This window comes from Zingiber officinale, chromosome 2A, assembly GCF_018446385.1.
Source record: "Zingiber officinale cultivar Zhangliang chromosome 2A, Zo_v1.1, whole genome shotgun sequence".
Lineage (NCBI taxonomy): Eukaryota > Viridiplantae > Streptophyta > Magnoliopsida > Zingiberales > Zingiberaceae > Zingiber > Zingiber officinale.
The window spans coordinates 141,524,653-141,541,090 of NC_055988.1; the positions used below are offsets into that span (position 1 = coordinate 141,524,653).

Genomic DNA, 16,438 nt, shown 5'->3' on the forward strand with positions numbered 1-16,438 from the left:
AAGGTGTGGTGACTCTCTCTCCTCATAGGAGTTATCGGGAAAATGTACCTCATCGTCATTTCCTGATTGAAGATGATATTGTCATTATAACTTCAGAGGACAACAAAGAACCAAGGACATTCAGAGAGGCCCTCAAGGTTTCAACAAAGGACCAATGGTTGAAGGTCATGTAGGAAGAATGGAATCAATAGAAGTCAATAAGATCTGGGACCTAGTTGACTCACTTGAGGATAGAAAGACTTTTGAGAAAAAGTGGGTTCCAAAAATCAAAAGGAAGGTCAATGGATCGATCGAGAAGTATAAAGCCCATTTGGTAGCTAAGGGTTACACATAAACAAAGGGTGTTGACTATGAGGAGACCTTCTCCCCAATGGTTATGTTTATATCAATTTGTTTACTTTTAGCGATTGTACTTATTTTGATCTGGAGTTACACCAGCTAAACATTTAAATTGCTTTCCTTAACGAGAATTTGGATGAGGAGATCTACATGGAACGACCCCCTGGGTTTGTTCTAGTAGATTAGGAACATAAGGTATATCAACTTCGGAAGTCAATATATGGCCTAAAATAGTCATCTAGGCAGTGGTACATAAGATTTTATGAGGAGATGTTATCTTACGATTTTAGGATAGTCAAGGACGATCATTGTGTCTATCTTATACAGTCAACTAACTCTTTTATGATTCTATCGTTGTATGTGGATGGTATACTGTTGGTTGGGAGCAACATTGAGTTTTTAATAACCATTAAAATCTGGTTGTTAGTCAACTTCGATATAAAAGACATGGGTGAAGCTGAGTGTATCCTTGGAGTACAGATCCAGAGGGATCGCTTAAGAAAAATATTAGCTCTTTCACAAGAGACCATTAAGAAAATTCTTGAGTGCTTTGGGATGAGTGAATGTAATCCCATAGATATTCCAATCATTAAAGGAGAAGGCCTATGTATAGAAATGTGTTCTAAAAGTCAAGAAGAAGTAAGGGAAATGAGTAAAGTACCTTACTCCAGTGCAGTTGGAAGTCTTATATATGCAATGATGTGTACTCGATCGAACATATGTTACATAGTAAGTTTGGTAAACAGATATCAGACTAATCCTAGAAGGGGGCACTGAGACTAGTGAAAAGAATTTTTCAATGTCTTAAAGGAACTACACACTTATCCTTGTGTTATGGAGGAGGCGATTTATGCCTTGTGGGCTATTTGGACGTTGATTGGGGAGGCGATCTAGACAAGTGAAAATCAACATCGGATTTTAGCTTCTTGCTTAATGGCAAGGTCATCTCATGGATAAGTAAGAAACAAACCTGTGGTGCTATATCTAAAATGGAGGTTGAGTTTGCGACTTTCTCTATAGCAGTTCAAGAAAGTGTTTGGCTTTGAAAACTATTAGATGACTTAGGGATTGTAGCGGATAGTAGGTGGCTAGTAATGATTTATTATGATAATCAAGCTACTATCCCTTACACTAGAGACCTTAAGTTTCATAGTAGAACCAAACACATAGACACTAGATATCATTTTATGAGAGACATCATCGAGAAGGGTGACGTGACCGTCAGTACATTTCAACACACAGCATAATAGTTGACCCCTTCGCCAAACACATCTCTCGAGATCCTTTTATAAGACATAGAGAGTCATTGGGTTTGAATATCTTATGAAAATTTTAGTTTGTACTTTATTGACAATATTGATGCTTATTAATTAACTATATATGATACTCGTGCATTATGTAGGATCGAAAAGAATTTAGATATCTCCACAATTGTATAATATTATTCACTTTAGGCCTAAGCCCTCATGATTTTGCTCTTGGGCTCTACCGAAAAGGTCTCATACTAATGGAGATATATTTCTCTTATTAACCCATGATCTTTCCCATGTGTTTTCAATGTGGGACTATATTTACAACCTTGCAACCCCAACAATCCCCCCCTCAAATAAAAGACCACAAGCTCCCTAACGTCCGATCCTCGACCCACTATGACTTCCTGCCCCTCGGTCTATCCAACCTACTAGAACTTCCTTGCCTAGCCGCAACTAGGACTTCCTGCCCCTCGGTCCACCCGACCTACTAGGACTTCCTTACCTAGCCACAATTAGGACTTCCTGCCCCTCGGTCCACCCGACCTACTAGGACTTCCTTGCCTAGCCACAACTAGGACTTCCTACCCTTCGATTCATCCGACCTATTAGGACTTCCTTGCCTAGCCGCAACTAGGACTTCTTGCCTAGTGTCTGGTTCTCTTGATCCGGGCACGGGAGCCCCCACTTTCTTTGTTCAAGGTCAATATTCCACCCACATGGTTCGATTGAACATGACCCTTGTGCATAGTCGACGGTTAGTCCTTCTGGCAGTCCGGGATCTAATACCAATTATAGGATCGAAAAGAATTTAGATATCTCCATAATTGCATAATATTGCCCACTTTGGGCCTAAACCCTCATGGTTTTGCTCTTGGGCTCTATCCAAAAGGCCTCATACCAATGAAGATATCTTTCTCTTATAAACTCATGATCTTTCCCATGTGTTTTCAATATGAGACTATGTTTACAACCTTACAACCCCAACACATTATTCAGTCACATTTACATCTTATAATGCACTTGCTTTGATTATCATATGTATATTTTGTGAAATATATATGTCAGGTAGGCAAGGTCGACTCTCTCTCACGAGTGACCACCTCCGAGAGTGGAGATGAGATTGTTTTTAACTGTAAGAGGTTATAAGAGTAACTCTGCTAGAACTTAAGTCACCTTGATACGTGTTCAGAATAAGGTCGTATGTAACATGACCGATATGGATATACCCATATTTATATTGTCTATAAGAAATCATTTTATGAGATCTTAGATATCATCTATCATTTATGATATTATCTTTAAGGTACTTTCTCTAAAATTTTGATGTAGAATCTTATATATAAATTGAATCCCATATCTGCACAAAAAATAATAAGCTTCTCAAAGATTAAAGTGTAAAGATGCTTCTAAAACATATACACAATCATACTTTCCCCAAAAAAAATAATAAATAAATCAAGCACTTAAAATTTACCATATAAAATCTACATTTTAAAAATTATAAAAAAAAATTAACATAACATATCAAACAAATATACTTAAATATATCAAAATCGGGTTAGAATATTAACTAATATCACTATGATATATTTACTTAATAATTAAATTATCATCTCATTGCTTCTTCTCATTATTTCATAACAATAATTTTGTATTTTTTTTTTCATCTAGAAGTAGGAATTATAAATGGTGGAGAAAAACAAATCCCTCCCATTAATTCAAATTGGATATTTAAATTAATTGGATTCGGTCAGGTGCCCGTTTAATCAATTGACTTGACTTGATCACGCCGTGGAGGAATCAAACAAACCTAAAATAGCAAAAAAAGGATCACCAAAATGACCGCAATTGCTAATGCAAAGGAAAGATTTTTCATAAGACCCCAAGACATAAGAAATTGACATGAGAGCAGCATGCATGAGTTCAGTCATCGCGTTAAATGTTCCAAAACAAGAGAAAATAGAAACATGACTACCACCAACCGAGTCCAAAAATTTAGCATTTTCTAATCAACAAATATATTTCTCGTGTTCCACGCAGAATGTTTTTAATAAATTTCTTTTCTTACCGTGAGGTAGTGGAACCCACTACTTAAATATGAGTCCCATCATCGGGAGAGATTGGGACACATCGAATTAACTGCAATAGTGATATATATATTCTGCACTTGGTCTTCTCCTTTCTCCAAATCGGTGCCAAGTTCAAATTTTTTATTGCAAACGGGAGCGGAAATTTATGGCTAACCAACAAGCAATGCCTATCCGACATAGTAGCAATAATGTCTGTGCTCCCATGATACCCTTCCTCCCTCGTCGCCCGATGAATGTTGCTGCTGTTGAGCATCGTGGCCGGTGGACGTTGGGGCGTACTCTACAGGTCCGATGCACTGCCGCAAGTCGTATAGCTCCTTTGCGGCGGTCGGCAAATTACCAGCCGAACATATGGACTGATGAGCGTGTGCAATCCCTCACGGGCAACTCCACGGTATGCAAGTGTCGTTGTTGGTCGATCGAATCCAAATTTATGTGTAATCTTGTTTGCTTTCTGTAGTTGGAACAAGAAGAGAAAATTAAGAGAATAAACATACTGAAGGAGCAAACCAGGGATCTGATACACCAGAAGCAGCAAGTAGCAGAACAACTTCAACTAATCGACCACCTGCAACAGCTCGGCGTGGCTTACCACTTCAAAGGCGACATTGCAGACGTTTTGAGTCATCTTCATGCATCTTTGGACCATGTAAGCTGGCAGCTGAAGGAAGATCTCCATTCCACAGCGCTGCTCTTCAGGCTCCTCAGAGCAAATGGTTTCTCTGTTTCACAAGGTAATCAATTAGTAGCTGACCAGTTCATTAATCAATCACTTCACAGTTCTCATGTCTGATCGATGCTGTCTGCAAAGCTTAGATTTGTTCAAAACTTTTAGAGATGAGAAGGGAAGCTTCGAAGTTCGCTGTGAGAACAAGATCAGAGGGCTTCTGAGTTTGTATGAGGCTGCCTACCTCGAGAAGGAAGGAGAGATTGTGCTGAAGGAAGCCATGGACTTCGCGACCGAGCAGCTGAAAGGATTCATGGAGGAGGGATCTGTTCCTGAGGCTGGCGGTCTCAAAGAGCGAGTGGCCCATGCCCTGGAGCTGCCATTGAATTGGAGGCTGGAACGAGTACAACACAGGTGGTTCATTGAAGCATGCCATGCCGACAACACCATCAACCCTCTCCTACTCGAGTTTGCTAAGCTCGACTTCAATATGGTTCAGGACATATACAAGAGTGAACTCAGAGAGCTCTCCAGGTACTGAAACTAATCAAACTTGTAAAAGAATGATTAGTTTTATTACAAGTTGGTAATGTCCTTTCATTGATAGGAACCACTGCCTCTATATATAGATAAAAAATTGTACAAGTATATCCAATTACAATCTCAAAAACTAAAATTTTACATGTAGATGGTGGTCAGAGCTTGGGTTTTCAGAGAAGCTGCCATTTTTCAGAGACAGATTAACTGAGAATTATCTGTGGGCAGTCGGTTTCACTTATGAACCAGATAGCTGGAGATGCAGAATGATCGAAACAAAGGCAATCTGTTTTATTACACTCATAGATGATATTTATGATGTCTATGGAACCTTAGATGAACTCCAGCTCTTCACTGATGTCGTCGACAGGTGACAGCACATTCTTCTTCTTCTTCTTCTTCTTCTTCTTCATCATCATCATCATCAAGTCATGCTTATCGAGTCTTATTGCAGATGGGACTTAACTGCGCTTGACAAGCTTCCAGAGTACATGACGCTATGCTTCTTTGCACTATTCAACACGGTGCACGAAGAAGGTTACCGTGTAATGAAGGAGAAGGGCCTGAACATAGTGCCGAACTTAAAGAGAACAGTAAATTATAAACACTATTTCATTTTATTTTTCTTTTTCACTTTCTCTTCTTTGTTATTGAATGAGTTGGTATTAAATTTTCAGTGGAGAAATCAATGCAAAGCCTACTTTGAAGAAGCAAAATGGTTCCACCATGGCCAAACCCCCAAGATCAGGGAGTACTTGGAGAATGCATGGGTATCAGTCTCCGGTCCGAACATTCTATTTAGTGCTTACTGTGTGGGCAAAGACTTAACTCAAGAGGCCTTGAAAAATTTCCCCAGTTACCATGAGATCACACGCTCCTCCAGCATGCTTCTTCGTGTTTACGATGATATAGGCACTTCGACGGTAAATATATATATATACAAGCAGAAATACATCATATGCAGTTGAAGCAAACAAACTCATTGGAAGATATATATCGAAAAACATCTACTGCAGGATGAGATAGAAAGAGGCGATGTAGCGAAATATATTCAATGCAGCATGCATGAGAAAGGTGTCTCAGAGGAGGTGGCACGGGGGGAGATGAGAGAATTGGTGAAGGAACACTGGAGAGTAGTGAATGGAGCTCTTAGTTGGGATTCTCCATTTGAAGAGTACTTCAAGAATGCAGCAGTTAATTTGGCTCGGACATCACAGTTCTTTTATCAGAGTGGGGATGGATATGCCAAGGCTGATGGAGAAACTAAGTCTCAAATCATTTCGGTATTACTTGAACCTATCCAAATCTGAAATGAATTCATCCACATTCTATCATTGTTGTTGTGCGTCGTCGTCGCAGAGGGATTCTGTCTAAGTAGAATTTTCATTCATCCAATTAAATAAATGGACATCTTCATTGAGATAATTGAGAGGAGAGAGAATGAAGTTGTACTTGTTCTTACTCGATGGTCGTTGTCGACATCAGATCACAATACTCAATGTCGGCAATGACCATCAAGTAAGAACAAGGGCACCATATACAAAGAGATAGAATGATTCTAACATAGTTTACTAAAATTAAATTCATGTTTGAATATATATACAGAAATGATATGTTGTTCGACGCTTCACGGGTGATAGTGAGCAACACGCATATGTAGAGATGCTAGCTCGATTTCTTTACATTATTAAATTCTTTTTATTCTCTCTCCCTTTTCACCCTTTATTCAAAACCTTGCTCTCGATTTTTAATCTCTTGACTTTCCCAAATCTAAGTTTCCCTTACTCTCACTCTTTTCTCTATCGATGTCTTTCATTGACTGTTACGAACCACAGGTGCACGGTTTCATCATCAGTAATAAAAGAATATCGAATCCACAGAGACTGCTGATTAAGTACTAGTTAACTTCGCATGGTGAATTATCTAGACAAAAGTAAGATTGGTGAGAAAAGAGAGAATGGATCTTGAGAGGGGTTGAGCTAAGAGGATGGAGGATGATAGATTCTAGGATTTCGATTTCCTTGTAATGCTAGGTGATGTTACATAGATTGTTTAGTTCCTATCCTCTATGTTCATGCTTTGGTAGGAAGTTAGATACATTACTGACTCTCCCCTGCAATGGATAAGTCGGCATGATCTCCTATTCCATGTCCTATGCTACTAAATGGAAGTGATTTCTATGAAGTCCGTTAGCGGGGCAGCCCTGTCACGATGCCTCTCGGTCATACAACATAGAAACACACAAACACACAATTACATAGAAATAGAAATAGTGATTATTCTCGATCCCCTACTTCCTTGTGGAGATTTGCTTCTCCTTTCAAGGTGATAACCTAGACGTCCGTTAGTGGGGCAGCCTTGTCACGACACCCTTCGGTCATACGATCTAGAGTATCCCCTCTACGGGATTAATAATTTTACACAACTATTTGATAAAACATGCAAAAATATATATATAAGCTTCACACACACACATTTCATCAAACATGAACAAGACATTAACAAATCATTGAAAAGAAACATGGCAAATCTACATAGTTTTACATTTCCATCACATCACAAATACTCCCTAATCCTAGAAAGGAGATCTACTCCATTGCAAAGGAAGAAAAGCCCCAAAATATAAAGTAAAGCATACTTACAATCCTAGATGTGAGAAGAAGGGGAAGAAGAGATGTTTGCCGATGTTTTCGATGTCTTGGGGATACCTCCTTACTCCAAAGATGGACAGATCATCAAAGGATGGAGATGAATGAATCTCTAGAGTTTCCACCAACGGGGAGGACCCTTCCCCAAGGAGAGGGACGAAGTCCCAACCCTAAGATGAGTCAAAGAATGAGGATCTTGACCATTTTATACCTCCTCTAAACTGTCCAGGAAAATCAGGATTACAGGGGTCCGGTAAATCAGGTTTTTCACCCATTAAACCAGGTTTTCTCATGATTCACCTTGAACCAAAGTTATAGATCTTGAAATTATCTTCAATTTGAAACTTGGATCCAGCCCTAGCACAAATCAAGCCGAAAGTTATGGTGGTTCAAAGTTTGGTCTGCAGTCTAGGCGGAGGTCGAGATGAACCCACGGTTGGGAAGCACGGCTGTGCCATTTAGCACGAGTATACAGTGCTATTTTTCTATTAGATCTGAAGCAAAGTTGTAGACCATGAAGTCATCTACGTTTTGGTATAAAGAACAACCCGAAACTCCAATGGAACGCAAAGTTATGACTATTTTATGATCGGTCTGCAATCTGCTCAGAATTTAGCACAGCTCTGTTTTGGCATGGCATGGCTCCATGTTCTTCGTCACACAGCCGTGTGGAATCCACATGGCCTCACCCGACTTCCTCGCGGGTTGAGTCACACGGTCATGTGGCTCACACGGTTGTGGCCTTCCTCGCCTTTGGAAAGTTGGCACGGCCGTGTGGGTCACACGGTCGTGGCCTTCTTTGTCTATGGAACATTGACACGGTCGTGCCATTTGGCACGTCCATGTCCCGCCTGGCCACGGGGAAGTTGACACGACTGTGTGAATCACATGGTCGTGGCTTGATTTGCCTCTAGTGGGGGATGTTGGAGTGTATACTAAAAGCCTAGCTTTTGTAAACATTTATTTTTTGAAATAAAAGAATCACATTGGTCAATATCTGTATTTAATTGTTAAATGTAATTGTTCAATTAATTTATATAGTAGATAACATGGAGTGTGGTGTCATACTCAGAAGATCATGTTGTCGGTTCTTTATAAATTATAAACAGTTGCTCACGACTAAGATGGAAAGGAACAAACCATCGGAATAGTCGTAGTGTAATTAAGTATTAGTTTATCTTGATTAATAAATTACACTGGTACACTCTAAGTGTATTGAGTAGAACCATTTAGGTAAGTTTTTTTTGTACTGACTTAATAAAAGAACTAAACCTTAGTTATTATGGATGAAACATCCCCAGTTTTTTTTTTTTTTTACTAATCTCTCTCATCAACTACTATTTTAATGATTGTAATGCAGTACCAACAAAGAAATTATCATAATCCCATGAACATGCCCGTATCAACATATGTTTATCGGTATGAACATAAACTCCTAAAACATTCCCCACCCGAATGACAAAGAAATGAAAATAACTCTTGCAGTGAATCCAATAGGCTCCGCACTCCTGAACAACGGGCAATACCATACGTCCATCCCGCCTCCTCGTCTACTCCATCTGTGGGCCTTCCGACATATCCTGAAAGTCATCCTCACCTGTAATATAAATGGGGTGAGTCTACGACCCAACAAGTACAGACCAATATGAATATGAGGATATCTATAAAGTAGTCAAAATAGCAACTAGAAGCCTTTTTAAGAAACCATAACACAACCCAAGTACGATATAAGAGATATAATATGCAACAGTGATCCTATGTAGCTAATAGGGTGAATATGTCACATATCCGGTAACCACATTTAGAGCCAGTCAACAGTCCCATGAACCTAGAGGTACCTCGTAGAGAACATGCATCCAGTCCTATAGCCGAAGCTAACCATATCAGTCAAGTTTGGATGGGCCCTCCCCGGAGCTCATCCCGGGTCACCCATCCCGTACTGCTACCACATATGCTCATACTCATCCTATTCGCTACATAAGAAAGGAAAACATAATCTGTCCTCATTATTCTGTATCAGTTGAACATGTCTTTCTATTCCATTCATTCCGTAACCATTTCCATATTAAACAAAACAATGAAATCATGCATCCTCAAAAGAGAGCAATCACCCATGGAAGTTCATCTTTTAATCAATTAGCAATACTAGAAGAATCTTACGAAAATTTACAACTCACGAATAACAGTGAGTAAATTGCCTACAAAACAACTATGAAATTGAGTAAACACATATTTGCAATACGTAACTGAATGCTAAAGAATGCTTATCACCTACCATCATGTATAAATTAAAATCAACAGGAAGCAATATAGTTTAAAAGATCACTACTGAGAACATGCAGGTTTAGCAACTACATTCTTATAAGGAAACCGATGAACTGTATTAGCAATTGTGACTAAGAACAAGGCATTTGCATTACGTATAAACTGGATCTCTACAGCAAATTTCCATATGAATTCCTACTTCGAACCGAAAAATTCATCTATCAAACCATGCCAAACCCAAACGAAATTCGACACCATCACTGGAGTTTTCAAACAGAAACTTACCACTGGGAGCCTTTCAAATCCGCAAACTCAACATGAAGCACACATTCGTTTCAAGAACAGTTCGGGATCCTATCAACAGCATGAGAAAACAATTCTAAGGATTTCAAGCACAAAACAATTAACCCAATTCGTTCCCAAACCACATCCGAATTAAGCTCCCATCGAATCAAACTCATCCACATGACAAGACAATCTCAATGAATTCCATGGTCGTCAAATAAACTCACAAACCAAGGCTATACATCAACAAAGAGAACCAACCGGATACAAACTTAAACCTCCAGAAACTTTAACTATTTAATGATACAGAGCATCAAGAATTAACTCCACTACAAATTGACCGAAACCTTCTTGTATAAAAAGGAAACAAATTCAATCAAAACTCCACCGGAGAACAAGAGCAGCTTCATTCAAATCCCAACAATCCAGTACAGAAAATCCAACCAGAACTTTCGGTAATTGAAGTGCAGGGTAAACCATATCGTCACCCTAAAGCTAATATAAAAACTCGAGTATGAATACAAAGAGATGTGCGACATCAATAATTTAGTAATCAATCATTTAGCAACATGGAGAGATCTTGCGAAGTGAAACCAATTAGCACTGAAACACCTAAATCCAGCATAAGAACAGACTCATAACAAATCCAGTTCGAAATTTCCAGAAAACAGCATACAATTTCAGTCAACAGAATATGCATTTTCAAGTAAGAACTTCACAAGGTATCGAACCAATCTTCACGGAAGACACAAATTAAATCCTAATGTCACGAAAATTCTCAATCTGGAACTAGCATATCCTAAGGAACCCAAATCGTAACTCAATCCGCTGTTCGACAGTTCTATCAAGCATTTAAACAAGCAGTTGTCGCACCAAAACTCAAACATCGATACTCATAGAAGAATTCATACACAAGCTCATTCCTAGTAGATCGGAAACCACAAAACCACGGCAAAGAACCCTCCAGCTGACAATCCAAACCCGTTGTCGAAATTACAGAGAAATCGAACAATAAAAAAATGCACAGTAACAACCAAGAACATCACGTAAAAACAAAGAAAACCTAAATCGGTCAAGAACTTCACAGAACGAGTCAATCGGAGCTCATAGAAGACCATCCAGCATCCTAGTTTCTAATCTCATACCTCACAGATCTCCCAAGTTCATAAGGAAGTGTACTTGCCTTTCTCCGCCTCTTGCCACTATCGAAAACGCTCGCCCACTCCCGCACCAGGTGTGGTGGATGGAGACCTCTGCGTCCGGCCACAGCATCCGCCATGAGATCGTCGGCATCGGATGATGCTTGGCCGGAACTCAAGTCGCCGGGAAGAACTTGGTCAAAGTGGCGAAGCTAGGCAAAGTGAAAGAGACGGCGATTCCGTGTACAGTGGAGTGAATCGACAGAAATAGGGTTTTATACCTAGGTTACTAATATCCAACTTAGGTTAATTAGACCAATAAACTCCTAACTTAATTGGGTATTAGAATAGGTTCATTCATCTTAATAGTTATATCCTCTTAAAATGTATCATACAAATTCATTTTAAATTCTGAACAATTTCTAAAATTTATTAAAAAAAAAATTTATAAACTAATCCCTTGGTTAGCGCCTGTGTGAACTTAGATATTTTCGTAAATAAATTTCTTAATTTTTGCTCGTGGATCCTTACAATTCTCCCCCCTTATAAAAATTTCGTCCTCGAAATTTAACTTACCAAATAATTTAGCTAGCGATTGCACATATCTAATTTAGTCCCCCGAGTAACTTCTTCCATAAGCTGATTCCCCCATAAGATCTTCACCACTTTGATCTCCCTATCCCTCAACTTTTAGACTTGACGATCAAGAATTTAATTTAGCATTTCCTTGTATGACAGATTTAGCGTCGATTGTATTGGCTCATAATGAATCGCATGTGAGGAATTAGAAATATACCTCTAAAACATGGAGTCGTGAAGCACATTATGAACCCCTATTTAGTTTGGTGGTAGAGTAGCTCTATAAGTTCGAGTATCAATTCGGTCCAAAATCTCAATAGGTACAATATACCATGGTCCAAGTTTCCCCTTCTCCTCGAACATACAACTCGGCATGTCATTGCAAACGTTGTCCTTATCGGTAAGAAATGAACTAACTTAGTTAGTCGTTTCACAATAACCCATATCTCATTAGATTCCCTTGGTGCAATTGGTAACCCTACCATAAAATCCATAGCCATATTTTCATATTTCAGTATCGGATTTGTGAGGGTTCTAAGAGTTCGGCTGGCTTATCATGTTTAACCCTCGCTAATTGACAGATAAGACACTCGTGGACTAGGATGCCCTGAGTACCGAATGGTATGTGCCTCTGTCGTAAGGTCTTCCCTAAGGGCACAAAATACGACCTTTATATCTACTGACGAGTACATTGTATTTTTTTTTCCAAACATCCTTTTTTTTTTTATCTATCTGGGCTTTTTCTTTCCTGAATATCCGACCAATCCTGATTTGCTTGTACTAACACTTGGTCATCCTTACTAAGTTACTAGATTAATCTTCACCAGCCTCTCACTAGATCTATTTGATCAAACAACACCCAAATAACACTACAAGAAAATAGGGTTTCAGAAACAGATTTTTGAGACAGAATTAAAATCTGTTTTAGATTTAGGTCAATCAGAGACGGATTTACTACGAAATTACTAATATGTTTCAATTTAATAAAATAAAAAATAAATTGAAATGGAAACTGAAATGAATTTGAGACGAAACTAGAAATAATTTTTTTAAAACGAAAATAAATATAGTTTATAAACAAAATTTGAAACGATATAATTTCTGTCAAAAATTTTGTTTAAAATTTAATGAAAAATTGAGATAGAAAAAAATCCGTTTTAAATTTATATAAATTAGAGATAATTTTTTTTGATAGAAATAAAATTCATTTCAAATTTATGTAAATCAGACATGAATTTACTACATAATTTAGTAGTATATTTATAAATATAATAAAATTAAAATGATTTTTTGACAAAATTATAACTAAATTTTAATAAATAAAAATAAATATAAATTATAAATACAATTTGAAATTGTGTAATTTTTATAAAAAATTCCTTTAAAATTTAATGAAAATTTGAGATGAAAAAAAAATCCATTTTAAATTGACATAGATTTGTTAAAAAAATACAAACGTATTTCATTTTAAAAAAAATATAATATCTAAAAAGAATTTAAGATAAAATATAAAATAAATTTAAACTAATATTTCATATAAATTTATTTAAAAAATAATATTAAATACATATAAATATAAATAATTTATTTCCCTTTAACTTATTATTTCTTTTGTCTTTCCTCTTTCATCGCTCTTGACCTAACTCCTCCTTGTAACCAAGCGTCCAAGCCTCCTCACGAGCAAGTCGTGCACCTCGCATGGTGGTGAGGATGACTGGGCTACGGCGACAAGGACGCCCACGGCGGCAAGGACGCTCGTGGTCGCTTCAAAGCTGCCATTGGTAAGCCTCTAGTGCTCAACATCGTCGCCTTCGCCAGGATCGAAAGAGACCAAATTAAGGTTTTTTCTTCCCAAATCGCATTGTAGAATCTAAGTTTTTAAATCCACCCATGCTCCACCACCATCCATGACCTCCTCTGGAACCACAGCCTCCCCGACAAGCTGATCCCCAAGTTCGTCAAGTGCTTCTCCTACGACGACGCCTTTGGTCTCCTCGAGGTCCGACTATATGGCCCCTGCTATGCGCACTACGAACCTACTTCGACGACGAGGTGCGAGGGAACCTCAGCTACGGCACTCTGTAGGGTGGTCGGGTAATTTAGTATGAATACAAAGAGATGTGCGACATCAATAATTTAGTAATCAATCATTTAGCAACATGGAGAGATCTTGCAAAGTGAAACCAATTAGCACTGAAATACCTAAATCCAGCATAAGAACAGACTCATAACAAATCCAGTTCGAAATTTCCAGAAAACAGCATACGATTTCAGTCAACAGAATATGCATTTTCAAGTAAGAACTTCACAAGGTATCGAACCAATCTTCACGGAAGACACAAATTAAATCCTAATGTCACGAAAATTCTCAATCTGGAACTAGCATATCCTAAGGAACCCAAATCGTAACTCAATCCGCTGTTCGACAGTTCTATCAAGCATTTAAACAAGCAGTTGTCGCACCAAAACTCAAACATCGATACTCATAGAAGAATTCATACACAAGCTCATTCCTAGTAGATCGGAAACCACAAAACCACGGCAAAGAACCCTCTAGCTGACAATCCAAACCCGTTGTCGAAATTACAGAGAAATCGAACAATAAAAAAATGCACAGTAACAACCAAGAACATCACGTAAAAACAAAGAAAACCTAAATCGGTCAAGAACTTCACAGAACGAGTCAATCGGAGCTCATAGAAGACCATCCAGCATCCTAGTTTCTAATCCCATACCTCACAGATCTCCCAAGTTCATAAGGAAGTGTACTTGCCTTTCTCCGCCTCTTGCCACTATCGAAAACGCTCGCCCACTCCCGCACCAGGTGTGGTGGATGGAGACCTCTGCGTCCGGTCACAACATCCGCCATGAGATCGTCAGCATCGGATGATGCTTGGCCGGAACTCAAGTCGCCGGGAAGAACTTGGTCAAAGTGGCGAAGCTAGGCAAAGTGAAAGAGACGGCGATTCCGTGTACAGTGGAGTGAATCGACAGAAATAGGGTTTTATACCTAGGTTACTAATATCCAACTTAGGTTAATTAGACCAATAAACTCCTAACTTAATTGGGTATTAGAATAGGTTCATTCATCTTAATAGTTATATCCTCTTAAAATATATCATACAAATTCATTTTAAATTCTGAACAATTTCTAAAATTTATTAAAAAAAAAAATTATAAACTAATCCCTTGATTAGCGCCTGTGTGAACTTAGACATTTTCGTAAATAAATTTCTTAATTTTTGCTCGTGGGTCCTTACAATGGAAGTGTGTGCTCTTAATCCTAATATAATAACAAGCACATATATTTAATATTTATTTCTTTGACTTATCAAAGGGTGAGGTTTAGCTCAATAAATCAATATGTCCGATAAGTTGGGAAATGATATTACTTATAGTGTGTATTGTTGATTATAGAAGGAATCTGTATCCTAGTTATCTAGGTTGAAAATATCCCCAAGAGGAGCTCATAAGGATTGTCATATTAAATCCTGCAGGTGGACTTAGTCCGACATGACAATGAAGTTGAGTGGTACTACTCTTGGAGCTAGATATTAATTAAGTGAGTTGTCAGTAACTTACTTAATTAGTGGACATTTGTTATCTTAAACACAGGGAGATTAACACACTCATGATAATAAGGAGCCATAATGTAATTTGGGATTGGTGCGGTAGTACGATAATAACTCTCTAGTGGAATGAGTTATTATCGATGAACTTGAGTTGTGTGTTTGGTGCGAGCACGGGATACTCAAGCTCATGGGAAGGCCAAAACCAATTTCTCCTCTAGGTCTCTGTCGTAGCCTCATTAAAGCCTCAAGTCCATCCAAAGAAAGACTCATCTTGATGTCCAAGAAGGGGGTCAGCCCAATGCTTGGTGACCAAGCAAGGGCCGACCACATCCTATTTATAGGGGCCAACCCTATTGCTTGGTGACCAAGCATGTAGGGGTCGACCAAGATTAATTCAAATAGGAGGGGTGTTTTGAATTTTTAAAATCTTCTCTTTGTAGAAAACTATAAGTTTTAAAAGAGATATTTTAATTTCAAAAACTTTCCTTATTTGAATTAGGCCACATGTTTTAAAAGAAAGTTTAAAAGATTTTAAAAGTTTCCTTTTTTAACCATCCTCAAGGTTTAAGAATAAAAAAGGAAGATAAGTTTTAAAATTTAAATTTTCTATCATCATGTTAAAAAAGAAAATTTTATAAGAGAAGTTTTAAATTTTAAAACATGGTTTTAATTTTTAGAACTTTCCTTTTTTAACTCCTACTTTAGGAAAGAGAGCTTGTAAAATTTTATAAGTATTTTCTTGTAATATTTTATTAAAAAATAAAATTCCTTTCCTCTTATGGGGGTCGACCACCCTTTCTTGGTGCCCAAGCAAGGTGGCTGGCCATGTTTAAAAAATAAAATCATCATCAATTAATTTTAGTGATTGATTCAATCAAGAGGAAAGAAAAGGAAAATTAAAAGGGAAAAATGAAAAGATAGAGGAAGATTTTAATTTTTGTAAAAATTCTTCCCTTATTTGCCTTGGGCAATTAATATAAAAGAAGGGGTGAGGAGGCTTCATGAGACAATTCTTATTCTCTTGCTTGGAGAACCTCAAGTGGCCAGCCCTCCCTCTCCCTTCT

The 16,438-nt window shown here is 38.0% G+C and overlaps 1 protein-coding gene across 1 annotated transcript; it reads left to right on the plus strand.

Annotated features, from left to right (window-relative positions):
* The first annotated feature begins 3,784 nt into the window (after positions 1 to 3,784).
* Positions 3,785 to 6,315, plus strand: LOC122042455 (terpene synthase 10-like). The gene is made up of 7 exons (XM_042602590.1): positions 3,785 to 4,076; positions 4,143 to 4,416; positions 4,499 to 4,883; positions 5,038 to 5,256; positions 5,341 to 5,479; positions 5,564 to 5,809; positions 5,903 to 6,315. Exons 1-7 carry the CDS (start codon positions 3,828 to 3,830, stop codon positions 6,194 to 6,196), a joined length of 1,806 nt encoding a protein of 601 aa, XP_042458524.1. The 5' UTR covers positions 3,785 to 3,827; the 3' UTR covers positions 6,197 to 6,315.
* The last annotated feature ends 10,123 nt before the right edge of the window (positions 6,316 to 16,438 follow it).

Excerpts from the sequence above, each read along its gene's own strand:
- LOC122042455 (XM_042602590.1), top strand. The coding sequence starts at position 3,828 with ATGGCTAACCAACAAGCAATGCCTATCCGACATAGTAGCAATAATGTC. Across the intron at positions 5,257-5,340 it reads TTCACTGATGTCGTCGACAG|ATGGGACTTAACTGCGCTTG; the intron begins GTGACAGCACAT and ends GTCTTATTGCAG. Across the intron at positions 5,480-5,563 it reads TGCCGAACTTAAAGAGAACA|TGGAGAAATCAATGCAAAGC; the intron begins GTAAATTATAAA and ends TTAAATTTTCAG.